This window comes from Epargyreus clarus, unplaced genomic scaffold (genome assembly GCF_041222505.1).
Source record: "Epargyreus clarus isolate Ecla_fem2 unplaced genomic scaffold, WU_Ecla_fem_2.2 ptg000035l, whole genome shotgun sequence".
In the NCBI taxonomy this organism is placed as follows: domain Eukaryota; kingdom Metazoa; phylum Arthropoda; class Insecta; order Lepidoptera; family Hesperiidae; genus Epargyreus; species Epargyreus clarus.
Genome location: NW_027332240.1, coordinates 3,720,997 through 3,738,029, shown reverse-complemented (window position 1 = coordinate 3,738,029; position 17,033 = coordinate 3,720,997). Strand labels below are relative to the sequence as shown.

Here is a 17,033-nt window from a genome sequence, read left to right as displayed (position 1 = left end):
AAAGCAACTTTTGTGTTAACATTTGAAGAGTTATTTAATAAAGCATTAAGTATAATATCTTATACTCTTAGAGCATCTCACTACTGCTACATTAATTATAAAATTTTCTGTATAAAATTGATCGATCATTTAATACAATTAGATCATAGCTAACGATAATATTTGTGAATATTTGGTGAAATAGGTAACAAATTAAATTACTTTTTTAGGATGTTTGGATGCAATTATTTGCGATTGCTTTTCGAGCGAAGAAAAAAATTAAATAGCACGCTGCCGCCACAACCATAGATAAAAGGAGGGAGGAAGTTTGTGAGTGATCGATTTTACACCGGCCTCCTAAAAACTTCTCAACGGCATTTCTTTGTTTGCCCGAACGCGCGTGCATAATACCCAAACAGTAGTAGCTAGATCGCGTCGTGTTTAAAAAATGGCGAACATGTTTCGCGGGGTGACGGTTTCGGCCGTCAACAATGACGGTGCTTTAACACCGCGCTTCAATTTCCCTACAAATGTAAACGTGGATTACGACCCTCAGGGGTTGAGTGTTAAAGTGATACGTGCGGATCCCGTGTTGGCGCAGGAGGTGCTAGAGTTCCCCGTCCACAGCCAGAGTGAGTGTTCGCGAGTCGCTGGCCAGTCCTACATCTTCACGATTGACAATGAGACATTATTTTTCAAGTTCGCGTCCGATGTGGACTGTCAGAACTTCCATTTGCTGGTCAGCAAGATCAAAGCGGGTCGCTCGTCGTCGGTGTTCACCGTTCGGACGGAAGACTCGTCGGCGATGCAGTATTTTCAATTTTACGGATACTTGAGCCAGCAGCAAAATATGATGCAGGACTACGTTAGAACGAGTACGTATCAGCGCGCGATACTGTCGAATATAAACGATTTCAAGAACAAAGTGGTGTTAGACGTCGGCGCGGGATCAGGTATTTTGTCATTCTTCGCGGCTCAAGCGGGCGCGCGTAAGGTGTACGCGGTCGAAGCGAGCAACATGGCTCATCACGCTCAAGCGCTGGTGCGAGCGAACGGCCTCCACGATCGTATAACGGTGGTCGCGGGGAAAATCGAGGAAATCGAGCTACCTGAAACTGTCGACGTGATCATATCCGAACCCATGGGCTACATGCTTTATAATGAACGTATGTTGGAAACGTACTTACACGCTAAGAAGTGGCTGAAACCGAACGGTAACATGTACCCCACTCGCGGAGACTTGCACATAGCGCCGTTCACAGACGATGCTCTCTTTATGGAACAGTACAACAAAGCCAACTTTTGGTACCAGACATGTTTTCATGGTGTTGATTTAAGTGCCTTACGCACGGCTGCCATGAAGGAGTACTTCAGACAGCCAATCGTAGACACCTTCGACGTCCGCATATGCATGGCGAGATCTGTGAGACATGTGGTAGACTTTTTAAATGCAAACGAGACTGATCTTCACCGTATCGAAGTGCCATTCAGGTTCGAGCTAACACAATCCGGCACCTGTCATGGGTTGGCATTCTGGTTTGATGTACTATTTGCAGGCACCACACAGCATATATGGCTGTCCACTGCCCCAACGGAGCCTCTTACACATTGGTACCAGGTCCGTTGTCTACTAGAGACTCCAATTTTTGCCAAACAGGGACAAGCGCTCAGTGGGCGTGTCTTATTATTAGCCAACAAAAGACAGAGTTACGACGTCACTATGGAGATGAGCTTGGAAGGCACGAACATCACTTCATCAAACACGTTAGACTTGAAGAACCCTTACTTTAGGTACACGGGCGCACCAGCTGCGCCCCCACCGGGTGTGAATAGCACTTCCCCTAGTGAATCGTACTGGAACTCGATCGAGTCGACCGGTTCCTTGAGCAATGGACAAGGTGTGATCCTCACGGACGGCACACAGCAGTACTGTTCGACGCCCGATCAAACCATTACTTATGGGCCTCACACAAACATGATAAAGACAGTGATGCTGCAAGAGGAGTTCATCAAGAGGATCGGGATTAGTCAAAATGGCGACATTTAATCCGCGAAGTCGCGCCGAGCGCGCCTTAGGGCTTTAAGGAACCGTCATAACCGGTTGTGAACATTCTTCCGTTCAAACTCTATAGTGTATAAGCGGACTTATTTATTAAAGAAATGAAACATCACAGTGACTACTGCAAAATCGTGTAACTGACGAATTCTAGATATAGGGCGGCTTGCCTTATAAATCTAATCTCCCACTAGGGGTGATAAGTATGATATGCAATAATAAACATTGTGACTCTATGGGCGGTTTTGAATTGACATTTTTTAATATATGACATATGTGCACTGAGCGTTAGACTAAGAATCTCTTACTTTCTTAGTACATAATCGGATTGATTTGATAGACTTGCAATGTACAAAACCGTCTGTAGTTGTGTATTTAACGCTTTTCGGTGTATGTTTTGGCCTCAGTTCTTGGATGACGCTTATTAGTGTAATTCGACACTCCACCTGATATAATGTAAAAGTTAGTTATATTTTTTTTGTAAATATACTCTCCAAACCAGTGTTTTTTGTAGACAAAACATGCCAAGAAGCGTTATAACTGGGCTATGGCAGCTCTTTAGGTTGTCACTGCTTTCTTCAGTACCTAATAAACAACTTTTTTCTCAAGAGAATTATTTTTACAGTGCCTTTTATCAAAGCAATACTGATATAATTTGTTAGTCTTAGTCACACCTATTATTTCCATTAGATAGTAATTAGTAACTATCAGTAAGTTTTTGTGAATATTCTTTTTTCATAAACCAGTCTCGATTACATCTTTTTTTGGACATTAGTCCAGCCAAATGTTATACTTCCCCCTTTTTGGGAGACCAGTAATAAAATTCAGACCTGTGCTTGTAAACTAGGGTTCCATGTTACAAAATGATACTTCCTGGAAAAAATAGAGAAAAAGTAAGAAATATTTTGGCTACAAACTAGAGTTACAATATAAATCAATAATTTGTTCATTCCTATTTTAATATGCCCATTTTATTACATGACTTATCAAACTTGAAAATGACCCTAGATTACATGACATTGCATATACAATATTTACTAATTTTGAAGGTCACTGAATTGAACAATTAATTCTAGTTATTTGAATATTCTTTATACACCTAAAGTAAGGTTTATCAGGTACTGAGGCGACAATCAAGTAATGTCCCTGTAGGTTAAGTTATTAGAGGTTCAAGTACACCTAGTATAAGCAATAAGTGCTGAAATGATGATGCTTAACATGATCAATACTCATTATCATTAATGATTTGTCGTCATTCGGTTTGATACATGTTTTGAACCTGTAATTTAAATGTTTGTAACATCTGTCTGCCGGTCTGTAATTTCAGATTGTATTAAATGCGTGTATGCAATCACATGACTTGCACATTTGTTCTTATGTACACATCCTGTACTTACTTGAGTGATTACAGTTGAAAATTCCTAAGTATTATATATTGTATAAAAGTACCTTATTATAACTACACATTGCTACGGTTTTGTCTCATAATGTCATGTCAGTAGGGAAAGTAGTAATAATTATAAAAACAATAAACTCGACCGCTTAAAAAGTAATTCACTGAAAAGGGAAGTAAGGGAGCAGATGTCACTCACAATTTAGATGAATCCACATACACTTCATATTCAAAATCCGTCAAGCCGCTTGTGCTGTAGGGCGTGCTAAAGAATGAGACGTACATAACTACGCTCGGAAAACATTACTCTCCGCCGTCGGATAAAAATCACAATAAAAAGGAAAATGTGATACTGAAAAATAATTTTCCATTTATATGTAAACTTCGTGAGACTCTTTTTCTCAAATTCAATTTCTTGTTCCTTTGGAAAAGTAGATAAACGTACTTCTTTTGAGAAAAACAATATTGCGCGAAACATAAGCTTATTTTGTGTTTTGCAGGTACATATATATGGAAGCTGATTTTCATTACATAAAATATACATAGGAATTTACATTACTTCTGAGGGATTTTCAATTTTAATTACTTTTGAGTAAGTTCAGTGGATACTCATACAGATTGCTTTTGTAAATATAGGATAGTTTAGGTCCATTAGTTACGCTTGAGTGAAATGAGGCCATTTCCTTCACTTTATTTATCAGTATTTGATTCCATCATTTTTGTAAACAGAAGTATTATTGTTGTGAATGAAAAAGGTATTTTTTTTTCGGCAATCCATTATGGTCCCACTGCTGGGCACAGGTCTCTTAGAATGAAGAAGTGGATAGTTCATAGCAGCAGCCAAGTTCAAATTAGAGACATCACACCTTTGAGAACTTTTTTATAGAAATCTGAGGCGTGTAGATTTTCCCACGATGATTTTCCTTTATCGTTAAGACAGTGATAATTAATATCTAATACACATATCATTTTGTAAAATCATTGTGATACTCGAACTTCGGATTCCTCGATTTAGAGGCTGAGTTTCAACCACTACGCTTAGTGCATTTGATTTGAGGACAGACTAAAATTCATTTTATTTCAGTTGTAATTGTATTTATAATCAATTAATTATTATTGGTGTTCCATTATTGGACATTGCTCTATCAGAATTTTTAGTACACAACTTCATGTTGCAAGCACGCATATTCACTTCATACACGTTAGGGCTTTATAAAAAATATACAAATCTCTTATTTCCCTTGCGATAAAAATCTTACATAAAAATAAATATTAATCCATGCTTCGAACTCTAGGCTTTCTCAAAATTCAGGCCACGACAGTCGCTCATCGTTCAAATATTTGTAATAACATCAAACATGCTATGCAAGTAGGTACCTTACCTTGAACTTGGGAAACTGCCAAACGCCCGCTGAAAATGTCTCGCCTACATTGAAAATATTCGTTCTATTTAATAAATGGATCGAGTTCATGTTGCAAATGTGTAACACATTTTTCGGTTAGGTACATTTCTTTAAGTAGGTACTTTCTTGTACAATAAATAAAGTTTTCAAAGGTATGTGAAGTCTACCAATACTTAGCCATCGCGGTGGACTATGGCCTAATCCTTATTCTGAGACGAGACCCGTGCCCAGCAGTGGGACAGTAATGGGTTGATGATAACGTAAGATTTAAGTGGGAAATCAGTTTCCCACTTACCTATAAGCCCTGGCGGGGGGGCAGAGGCGATTCGCCCTGGCCTCTGGTCCTGGGGAGTCTCTAAATGTCTACCTGTAAAAGCTTGTAAAATGAGATCAGCTACGATGATGATGAGTGGACCCTTTTTGTAATTTGTTTTTTACGTTGAATTAATAGAGTTGAACGAACCTATTGATATTTTGCGTTAAGTATTTTTCGGATTTTGATTGTGTGGCACTATTTCTCCCACTCATTAGCAAGTTTAGTTATCTGTCGCCATTTTGTGTCCCACTGCTGGGCACGGGTCTTTTCACACTACCACGCACCAAAACTAGGGGAGTGTTACTTATACCAAACCAGGGCAGAAATGTATTGCAAAAAAATAATTGACCTCTACAACGACGCCATCTATCAAGTCAAAAACGAAGAATTTTATGTAGTACAATATTTAGTCAACTGTTTTTTTCTTTTCATTCACAATAATAACATTTCTTTATTTTCCTTTACAAGCACCTAAGCCATCATATCCTATTAGTTGTTAGTGTAAAAATGATTGTTTAGTCGGATTTCTGAAAGAAATTGCCTGCAATTTGTATTATAACCGATTTGGTGCTTAGTCCTGTGTCTGCACAAATTTCAAATAGATTTTGCTCGTAACTCTACTACCTCATGATTTGGCAGACGGATTGAAATCATATAATAAATAAACGGAAGTTGTTTTATCGCATGACTGTGTTTAGTGTTGCCACTACTGAGAATTATGTTTTTTTTTTTCATTCCTTTCATCGGTATTACAAACATTGTAATAAATAAAACAATTTAGAAATATATTATATTTTTTTCTATTGCAAAGTTGCATGTGATCAATTTTTTTCTAGTGAATTATTTTTATAACTCATTTGTGGCAACCCTACATTAATCACAATAAAATGGAAGCCAAAATCACTTGCCATTATAAATGAAGTTCAGTTTTTTTTCACGAAATTATTTGTAAAGGTTTAAATGTGGCACTAAATTCATTAGAATAAGATGCGCAAATAATCATTTCTCATAATCATGTTATTCATAATTAGTATAACGATGACGATTGTACTCAGCCGTGTACAATTAAATATTGTACCCAAATTGATAGTGAATTTTTATTACAAGAAAGCATGACTAGAATATATCAAATCTTTGTTAAGGTTTGGTAAGGCATAGACAAAGTTACCAAATGGACCTCTAATTGGTAATAATTTTTCATACGAATTAGTACTTTACCGAGCCAATCGGTAAAGATAGCTACAATATTAATCTTGCATAAAAAGGCTCAAAACGGGCAATGAAAATTGCAACTTGCTGGCAATATTGCAAAAAACTCCGCAATATTGCCAGCGAAACTCTTTGGATGTAATATTTCCTGTGTTATTTTGTAACACAGCCACTAGACAGCAACGCATTATGGTTACATCAAACTATAACTGCATTAGGGCTAGTAACGGTCTGTCAAATTTGCACCTTGCTGGAAATATTCCTGAAATCCTCCGCAATATTGCCAGCGATACTCTCCTCTTGTAATGCTTTATTGTGCAACACTGCTACTAGATAGAAATGCATTGGTGTTACATCAAAAACTGCAATATCGCCGAGCTTTATTGAGATTGCAGCAAGTATAATACTTTGCGAGATAAAGATTCATCTTGCGGAAAATGTTACTATAAACTCGGCAATATTGACATACTGCAATATCGCCGGGCTATATTGATATTGCTACTTTGCCCGGTAAAGATAACTATGATTGGCAATTTACAATACATTTGCAGTTAAAAATGCCACAAAATAAACGGTTTTGTGCTAAGCTCATTTATAAAGTCAGTCAATTTGGTTACTTTGTGTATACCCACTTCATACACATTTGGTTATATTTGACATGTTCGGCGTTATTCGTTGAAAAAGAACTCCATTAAAGAAATATTTGTGTCTAGTATTTTGACTTATTATTGCAGCCTTGATCAGTCTACCTGCCTAGAACAATAAAATAAATATTTTCGGCAGCACGCATTAAGATATTATTCAGCAAAAATCTTCAAAATATTTTGAAAATAATAATAATTATTGTACCTAATTAAACCCTTATTTTTAAGTCGATCAGTAAGCTCTTACAATTCTAGATATCTAGATAAAATGCGTCCTTAAGGAATGACATGAAGTTAATTCTAGGGAGAGATCATTCAGATTCAGATATAAATGAAAATCACTGCCAAACCATAAGGTAATATTATTACACTGTTAAATCAGTAAAATCACGATAAATATTTTTGTTATCAAGCCATTTTTTGGAAATCAAAAATAAATAGATGTAAAGTTACTTTTGGTCTCCATGTTCTGCCGTTTAACGCCGAATATGTTTACCCTAAAGGACTACAATTCAATGGTAACTTAGACAAAATTGTAATTGAAAATACTCTTATTTATATGACTTATGGGTATAATATTATGGAAATGTGGGTGAAAATTAAACAAGTTTTTGTGAAATGAAATGAGTTTGTGTGAGTGAAATTGGGGGCGTTTATACACCACGTGACGACAGGGGGCGGGACGGGTGACGAGTACCATGTCGTGGCGTTGCAACGGTTACGGATTAAATATTAGCGTGTCAAATTTATTTCTGTAATTTTAAATAGGATGCTTGGATATTGGCCAAATATTAAGATTAAAAAAAGACTACAAATGTGACTAATACACATACGCTTATTTCGCCACCTTGTTGAAAATATTGTACATATAATTTCAATGACGTCACATATTTAAAAATTTGACCAATATTGTCTACCATTCTAATCGTAGGAGTTTACCCCAGCTTGATATCACCCCCATTTAACCCTAAGTTTTGTCTTCATGAAAGAGTGAAAATAGAACGAAAGTGGTATATAAACGCCCCCTTTAACTTACCCAAGGAACATACTACAAAACATACCTAAATGACTACACAATATTCTTAATATCACTACTTAGTTTCATATTGGGAGAACACATGCTCAGTGTTAGAATAATTAGTATACATAAATGGCATTGGAATTATGAACAATGGTCTTGGAAATTAAATGAGGAATGGCGAAATTCTTTCTTTTAATTTGAATCATCAATCTTCAATTTGACGGTTAAAAAAGGAAAAATTACCTATATTCGTTTAGGCGTAAATCAGTTTACACAATTAGTGACCATGTATGGTCATTTGTAGGGGAGCCCACGATGCTAAATGTGTACAAACTCGAACGTCATTAGGACCTATACCATTGTGTAGATTAGACGTTAGAATGAAGAGGAGGTTATATGATATTTTTTGATTAGCGGGGGTTTTTCTTATTTGAAAAAAAAATATAAGTATGTTTGAAGATTAATGTATTTTCTTAAAAAAATAGCCTTTTCGTTTACTTTGTGATATATCATTACTTCCCAGGGATTCATGCTAATAAGTGAAACTATGAGATAGCATAATAATACAGGGTGTTTTTTTTTTTAATATATTTTTTTTCACTACTTCGATGTGTGGTAATCGGCAAATTATGATATTTCTCGTTTTTAGCATCATTTCCTTTATATTAAAAAGAGACTTGACCGCGCTCGAGCATATCCAGTGATCGATTTTTTTTGCCTTTGCAAACTCCCCGACATAGAAAGCTCATTTATGGTTTGGATGTATGTATGTAGGTATGGATATTCTACAGTGTGTGAGGTATCTCCCATATATTAGTCTGTCGCGCTCAACAAAATCCCGAAATTCCCTCTTGGGCTCCCCAGCTACATTCAATACATTAAATATAAAAATACGCTTTCTACATTCATAACCCTACATTAGGATACTGTGTCCATGGCGGACACATACATAACCGAACACCTAAACCCAGAAGAGAAGCCTAAATTAATCATAGATTTCTGCTTGCCGGGAATGAATCCGAGACCCATGGCGTGTCAGACCGGTATGGCGACAGTTCCGTTAAGCGCATTGTCAAAACAAAAGATTTAGTACCAAAAAGCCTACATGCCTACTTCCATCTTACGAGTTATAATCACGTCTTTAGTTCGAGCGACTTCGCTTCCAGAAAGAGAAATAAATTATATAAAGAGTAAGGTATCGATATTCATAAGTAACAATAGAGTTTAAGTTAATTAAATTCTTTATTTCACTTTACATAACTATAACAATAGATAAATTCAAGCCTTAAATAAATTAATAATATTTTATTATATGCCTACTTCGGTCATATGAAGAATAATATATAGTTTAATATCTATTATGAGTGGTTACAACGTCTTATAGATGATAGAACCATAATTTTCTTTTTTTTTTTGCCAAAATAGAATGGTGTTTACATTTCTATATTAATTAATTTTAATTATTTCGTAGTAGACACAAATATACTGCAAAGTTGTAGATTAAAAAATCGCAACAAAATATACCACATATGACTGATAGAGACGACGCCTACGATGCAAAAATCCTGTTAAAATTCTTAAGTACCTATAACTACAAATTGATTTTTTGTGTCACAAGATTAGTGTTTTGCAAGTTGCAACTATATTTAAGTAGTTATCATCCTTAACTCAACTTCAAGCATTCCGCTACATTGGGTATAGTATCACTCTTATGTTTACACAGCATCCTCAATAAGTTGAGTTTCTTCTCCTGTGTGTTAGAGGACTCCAGTTCATATAGAGTGCAGAGGTTGGTCAACAGGCTCTCGTTTAGACCTCTCTCAGGGTCAGAGTGGATAGCTTTCTGTAGCACTGCTATGGCTTCCTTTAGACGACCCATGTAGAGGAGGCATACTGCTAGGTTGTTAGCTACCTGTAATAGAAAAATGCTTAAATTCAAATCAGATGTGACAATTTTTTTTAATTATCTTTGTATTCTTTTCGTTTGGCCCAAGTATATTTACATAATTATTGTATTTGTTATAAATTACACAAAATATTTGTTCAAAAGTAATTCTGAATGGTATTTATTAAAGAAAAATTACGCTTTTACTATTACACTGAAGGCTTAAAAAATGTGACAGCCATAAATCTTTAAGGAATTACTTTACATTTATCCAGTTATCTGGATCTCTGAATAACTGACACTGCTATCCATCCCGTGTATTGATTTCCATTATGGTTATATGAAGTGTCTCATATAACCACCAAAAAAGGAGAATGGGATGAGATTAATAAAATCGTGTATTGTCACAGGTTCTTGATAATTGTTCAAAATTTTAAATTAATCGGACCGTTCAAAGTGGGTAAAAATCGAGTTCTAAGATTCCGTTACATACATACATACAAACCAAGCTAATAAAAGCGTGGTAAAGATACTAACCATAATATTAGTAGGCTCCTGGTCTGCAGCTCTCAAGAAGTTGTTATAAGCATCCTGATACTTCCCCATGGCTATGTCTATTAATCCCAAGTCTATATACTCTCGTACGTCTGGAGTAGGACATCTGCAAAAAGGAAAGTAATGATAGAATTCTTTTTTTAAATAGTGACAACCTTGCATTGCCAGATTGCGAAAGGTAATATTTTTGGGCTACTTGTATTTCATAGAAAAACATTATGCTGTAAGTAATAGTATGGTGTAAATTAATTACTGTTTAGAAATAGAGCTTATAGTCACTCACAATTTAGATGAATCCAATAACACCAAAGTCAAGACGTTTGACTTTGGTGACGACTAACTGGTGACGACTGTGGGGGCTGATGTGTTCTGATTTGAAGGGTGTGGTAAGGCATACTTTACTGAGGCATTCCAACTTAGTCCTCAAGGGTAGTGGCACATCTGTAAATGACCTCAGGTAGGTATCTAATCTTATCTATGGTTAATTTTGTTATGTTAACTTTTGATGTCCACAGGCGGCAGTAGTCACTTACCATCTACATCACTGAATGCTTGTCTGCTACTCCAAACCTTATAAAAACTCCGACCAATACTCCTAAATACCTCGTCCTCCTAAATTTGTTATAAAAAAGTTAAGTAAAAATAAGATGGCTATGCAAAATAACTCACAAATGCAGCCTATACGTTTTAGAGTCCTCCACATGTGCGGTGGCGGCGCGAATGTTCCCCGCCAGTAGATGCAGCCGGCAGAGGGCGCTCGCGATCGCGCGCTTTTGCATCGGACTCGGTGCCTCCTCCTTCAGGGATTGGAGGATGTTGCTCGCTAAGCGGTAATCCTAGAAATATAGTAGTTGTTGAGAAACTGTCTGTAGAAAACATGTGTTAATTATCATTTTAAATTGTTTCAGGGGTGTCTGAAGTAGGGTTACGTCAATAATGTATATGATGGCACCCTGCTAATATTATAAAGGCATCTTTATCTACATGATCAATGAAACTCTTTTGTTTAGATCCGATTCATCAAATCAGATTACTATTCAGATTTCTGTCTAGTAGAAATTGTTAAGTAACAATCTTTAATAGGCAAAAATGGACAAACTTGTTATTTATAGTAAGTTAATAAGGTTCTAATAGAGGTTCTTATTTCATTTTGAGGCAATACATATACACAATATGATCAGTCACAACATATTGAAATAAGATAGCGATATATCCACACTTTTGCAATGTACCTACCTTGAAAACAATAATTTAACACCAAAAATATTTGTTTTCTTCCTTATATCACTTTTAGCAATCTTGCAGGACATAATACAAATTTTCTTAAAGGCACAGCCCTGAAATACATTACTTAATATAATGATAACTTACCTTCAACGCTATAGCACAATTTATTATAGAATGTTGGACTCTAGTGTGTCTTCCCGTCCAGAGGCGTATGGATTCAGTCTTATCCTGTTCTGATGTCAATGTGCCCGATCCATCTTCTGTCTTGCCGTTCCGAAGGTTTAAGAGCATCTGTAAAAAATAATTGTATTATACATATGTATATATTAAATATTTAAATAACAATAACACACATTTTACGTATTAATATACAAAATAGACATTCAAAATTATTTTTTATTTATATTTTTATCTCTTATTTTTTATATCTATATATAAAAGGAGCATTGTCTAAGGTTAGCCGCAGATGTGTTTCTCTTATTACCCCTGAGAACTAAGTTGAAATACCTGTTGTAAGTCTTCTTTACAATCTTCAAACCAGAACACAGCAATGTTAAAATGGATATAGACATGACAGTAATCACAAAGGGATTCGCCTTCTTTTAACAATCATCGTTACATTCAATATTTTTTGTATCATACTATTACAATACCTTATTAATGACATCCAGCATAGCATACAATCTGTCCATCGCTTCCTCGTACTTCCCGACGTGCCCCGGCAGCTCAGCGATTAGCAAACGGAGGGAAAATGGAGCTATAGAACCGGTTCGATCTCCATAAGTGTCCGGATAAAACTGAAAAAAGTTATAAAATTAAATTAAGTGTTTGTAACACAGCCCCATCAGAGTACTCCGTGTTGTGTCTATCGCGAACACACAGAGAAGGGCACAAACACATTGCCCCAGAATGAAATGGATTTATTTTTATTTTATTTAGTTTTAAATCTCTGTCTAGACGGAATCGAACCCGAATCTTTCGCCTATCAGACTATTCCACCACGCGAGTCATTAAACTTTTGAACAAACATTAATAACAAGAGTCAAAACTTTAAGATGATTAAAATGGCGAAATTCTTTTTTTCTATAAAACTATTGTTTTAGAAATCCCAACCAAAAATTTTAAATTTATATTAGCCAATATTCACTTGCTATATAATTTATTAATATTATTGCTATATATAATTATTGCTACATAATATGCTATTTTATTGCTATATAATATGCTATTTTAATCGTATTTTAAAATATTGTAAAGAATTAAAATGCATAGATACAATAATTATCATACACCTAGTCTATGTCAATCCCTTTAGGCGAATCCAACGACACCTCATATGTTAAAATCAGTCAAAGCGTTTGATATGTAGGGCGTACCAAATAATGAGACTTACATACATAATATAGTCCCCGCCAAACAGCTAGTCCGCTCTGAAGTTGTTGCGAAGAGGGGTATTCATACAATTTATTATGGCGACGCGATTCATTTCTATATTCAGAGCGGACTAGCAGTTTTACGTATTACGTAGCAGACTATACATGCATACGTTCGATTAACATTACCTCCCACAGTTGTTCTAAAAACAAATACATACCTGATAAAACATATCCGGCTTGCTTAAATCGCCAAACGGTTCCGCCTCCTTCATTAGCGGCTCATGCAACTTGATGCGTATCATGACCGCGAACCTGGTCAGCCACAGCTGGAGTGACCGCGGCGTGTGCTTCGTCGGTCTGTGCATGCGGCCGGGGCCTAAGATGTTATTTCTTATTAAAAATATGTTTGAGAAACTTATATGCAATCATCATCATCAACTCATTAATATCCCACGGGTTTCCTCTCAGGATGAGAAAGATTAGGCTATAATCCACCGCGCTGGCCAAGCGAGTATTGGTAGACATCACATAAGTTTTAAAACATTTTCTTTTTTTTAGATTACTCAGCTATGCACGTTTCCTCACGATGTATTCCTTCACCGTTTAAACAAGTGATAATTAATTTCTAATAAGCACATAACTTTGAATAGTCAGAGACCTTGGATTTCCTTGGATAACCTTTCGGCCGAGGGTCGAGGCCCTTCGATCAAAAGGCAGAGTTTCTTAACCACTAGGCTATCACTGCTTATATTATATGCAATGGTATTGGTATAAATCGGTTACAGATGCAGTGGTCTAATTGAAACTCCTCGTAACCAAAAGCGTTCTACGTTAGACACTCATTAGTCCAAAACACCACACGCTATATTATTTTATTAGTCACTTTTAAACACGACCAATTGAAATTCATGAAGTTAATATCTCTATCAGATTTTTATTTGAATGATAACTACACAACAACATATTTTGGACATTTAGTTGCAGTTATAAAACAGTAAAATTAAAAAAATATTGCATCAACACAGGATTTCAAAATAATTGACAACGTAAACAAAGCAAGTCTATTACAAATATATCGGATATCGGAAATAAAAATATTTTATAACTACCCCCATGTCATACAACATTTTCAGTTCAAATATTGACCAACAGATGTCACTGTACCAATCCCTGAATCACGCTGTTGAGATTTTGCCACAAAAGTATAAGACCCATGTGATATTAGGTATGTTATGGTTACACTGACTTTTATTGTTTTTATCTTGTAAGGGCTACGATCTGTCGACGGATTGTGGCCTTCGCAAACAAATAACGGTACAATCTAATAACTGCCTAATAACTATGACGAATGTAGTCATAAAAAATCTAAAACATATTAAAATTAATAATTTGTATAATTAAAATTAAGAAAATTATATATTTGTGTTGAAAGAACTGTAAGTTAAGCCTATGATAAAACTTATTATTTAAAAAAATGTATATAATATTATGTACATCCTTATTTATGAAGAATTATTATAATAGTAGTAATTTATTGTTTATTGACTAAGCGCATAACACCTTAATCAATATATTTTTAATGAGAACCCGAAACCCAATTATTCAATTCATATTTTAATTGTTTACCTCATTAGTGATAAAACCTGGAGCCCTCTCAAATCATATGGGTATGATGATCTATTATTTACGTCAACTTACTGACCTCCTGAAGGATGCATACTTATGAGTATCAATACTTCGGAATACCATTAATTTTACTCCCAATACACTGCTATTGAATAAACTGCCCCCTGAGCTCAGTCCCAGGTATTGCGCCACGATTGAGCATCAACCTACCATGCATCAACCTACCATGCGCACCGTATTGCGACTGCCCGCTGAACTCACGCCCAGGTACTGCACCTCGACTGAGTGCAGTACATCCGCCTACAGTGTGATCATTACCCTGTCCCGCAGCGGTGAGGTTGGCAGCGGCGAGGTTCGCAGCAGCTCGGAAGCAGCCGGCGCGCAGCAGCTCCCGCAGCCCGGGCTCGTCGCGGGCCACGTGGTCAGCGCGCACCGCGTTGCGACTGCCCGCTGAGCTCACGCCCAGGTACTGCACCGCCACTGAGTGCAGTGCATCTGCCTAAGGAACATGTTAGGTACTAGGATCACAATACCGCCATCCGATTATCAAAAGGCCGCTATATATACAAATGTTTGTACTAAAAAGTGGGTAATAATCGATTGAACTTATTTTTAACACCCTTTTTAATTTTGCAAAGCTTGTAAAGTGACGTGTTGTATCATTTGCAGTTATGATAGTGATGATGATGATGATGATTATTAGGTAATCATGATATTAGGTAATCATGATACATAATTGGAATGCCAGTAAAATGATATACTTAGTTGATGAGGTTGTCACCAGATATTGGTAAATAGAACAAGGATGTGAAAATACAATTTTTAACTTAACAAATGCTTGATGCTTGTGATTGTGTAGACAAATCACTTACCAATTCTTCCTCCAAGACAATACCAGGCATAGTAAGTACTTCCCTCTCAGGGAAAAATGACCCTTTCGGAGAGGATTGTGCCTAAAACATATAAGGGCATTGTGAATTCAAATATAATATTTTCTATCATGGTCATTGTTTATAATAGCTATAGATTCATAGTCAATATTAGGTACACCACATACCTTTATAAGTGTCTTTTTGGCCTCCTCAGTGGGAATCCAGGCATCTCTTCGGCGATCGGCTTCCTTGTCTACAGGTTGATTTTGCTAAAATATTAATAGCATGTGTAATTATTTAAGAACTCTATATTACTAAAAGAATAGTAAAATTTATGCTTTTTTTTAATCTATTTTCTCGCCAAAAATGTTTCTCTGGAACTCAGGAGGTTAAGAGACTTGATAAAAAAAAAACTTATTACTTTTACATTTAATCCGTCCACAACTTCTGTGATCGGCGGTGGTGGTAGTTTACTTTTACTAGCCCTCATTGGAGGCTCTGGGCCAATGGTGTCGAAGAACGTAGACGGATCAGGCAAGCTGGCTGCTGGGATTGCTGTGGTGTGTGGCCCGGTGAATGGTCCACTAACGGTTGGGAGTATGAATGGGTCATCTTGCTGAAGCGAGAATCCTGATGCCTGAGAGATGGTCGCTGGTGGTTGGGGAGCTGTGGAGTTGAGTGTATTTTAGGTGATTTATGGCTAATATTATTGGTTGAGTGATACGTTTTGATATGTAATCGGTACATATTGAAATATTTGATATATCTAATAGAGACCATCTGGTATGTTTGTTTAAACACTATACAAAGAAATAATTTCCTTTTTAGAATTTAGGAAGCAGTAACATATTATTTTTTTAATATCCTGTCTGTAAACGAATGAAATTAGTTCAATAACTTTTGATCAATAAGATCAGGTAATATTTTTATTATTGTGCAGAACTATGTGTGGCAATGGTTTCTACAGAGTCCTACAATCTACGCTTATTTTTAAATTACAGGATATTCAAATATTCAAATCACTTTTACCTTCAGACTCTCCAAGATAGATACTTTGTATCATAGGATTATCAGATGGAGACGATCCAATTTCGTCAAAGAACTGAGAAGCAGGAGGCACATCGGAACCGCCAAAGTACTGGCTCAACGACGGCTTATTCTCCATTTTGAGCTATTTTAGTTATCTTTAAAGATACATTTAAATACTAGAACATGAAAGATGAAAGTAATGTTTACGTTTTACGAGAAAAACTGACTTGGCCATTCATTGATTGGCTCAATGACAATGTCAACATTGTCAAGTAACAGATAAGGACATTGAAGCTTATTGCTCTGAGTATTGAAGAGTAATCTTGACATTATTGACCGAATCAACTGATCAATCATCATTTTTTACCAGATTTATAATAAATTAATAGAAAAAACATAAATCGATTATACGATTTCTGAAAATAATTTGAATTTTAAAATA

At 36.0% G+C, this 17,033-nt stretch overlaps 2 protein-coding genes across 2 annotated transcripts; one reads left to right on the top strand and one right to left on the bottom strand.

Moving 5' to 3' along the window:
• The first annotated feature begins 270 nt into the window (after positions 1–270).
• On the top strand, positions 271–6,234 carry Art4 (arginine methyltransferase 4). Its single transcript, XM_073092153.1, has one exon. The coding sequence runs from the start codon at positions 428–430 to the stop codon at positions 2,024–2,026; it is 1,599 nt and encodes a 532-aa protein (XP_072948254.1). The 5' UTR covers positions 271–427; the 3' UTR covers positions 2,027–6,234.
• Positions 6,235–9,244: 3,010 nt separating this feature from the next.
• LOC140756462 (trafficking protein particle complex subunit 12) lies at positions 9,245–16,849 on the bottom strand. Its single transcript, XM_073091975.1, has 11 exons — positions 16,592–16,849; positions 15,984–16,228; positions 15,748–15,831; positions 15,563–15,643; positions 15,009–15,189; positions 13,283–13,440; positions 12,342–12,485; positions 11,833–11,979; positions 11,131–11,297; positions 10,444–10,567; positions 9,245–9,933 (listed from the first exon to the last, which is right to left on the bottom strand). The coding sequence occupies exons 1-11, from the start codon at positions 16,725–16,727 to the stop codon at positions 9,685–9,687; spliced, it is 1,716 nt and encodes a 571-aa protein (XP_072948076.1). The 5' UTR covers positions 16,728–16,849; the 3' UTR covers positions 9,245–9,684.
• Between the last annotated feature and the right edge of the window lie 184 nt (positions 16,850–17,033).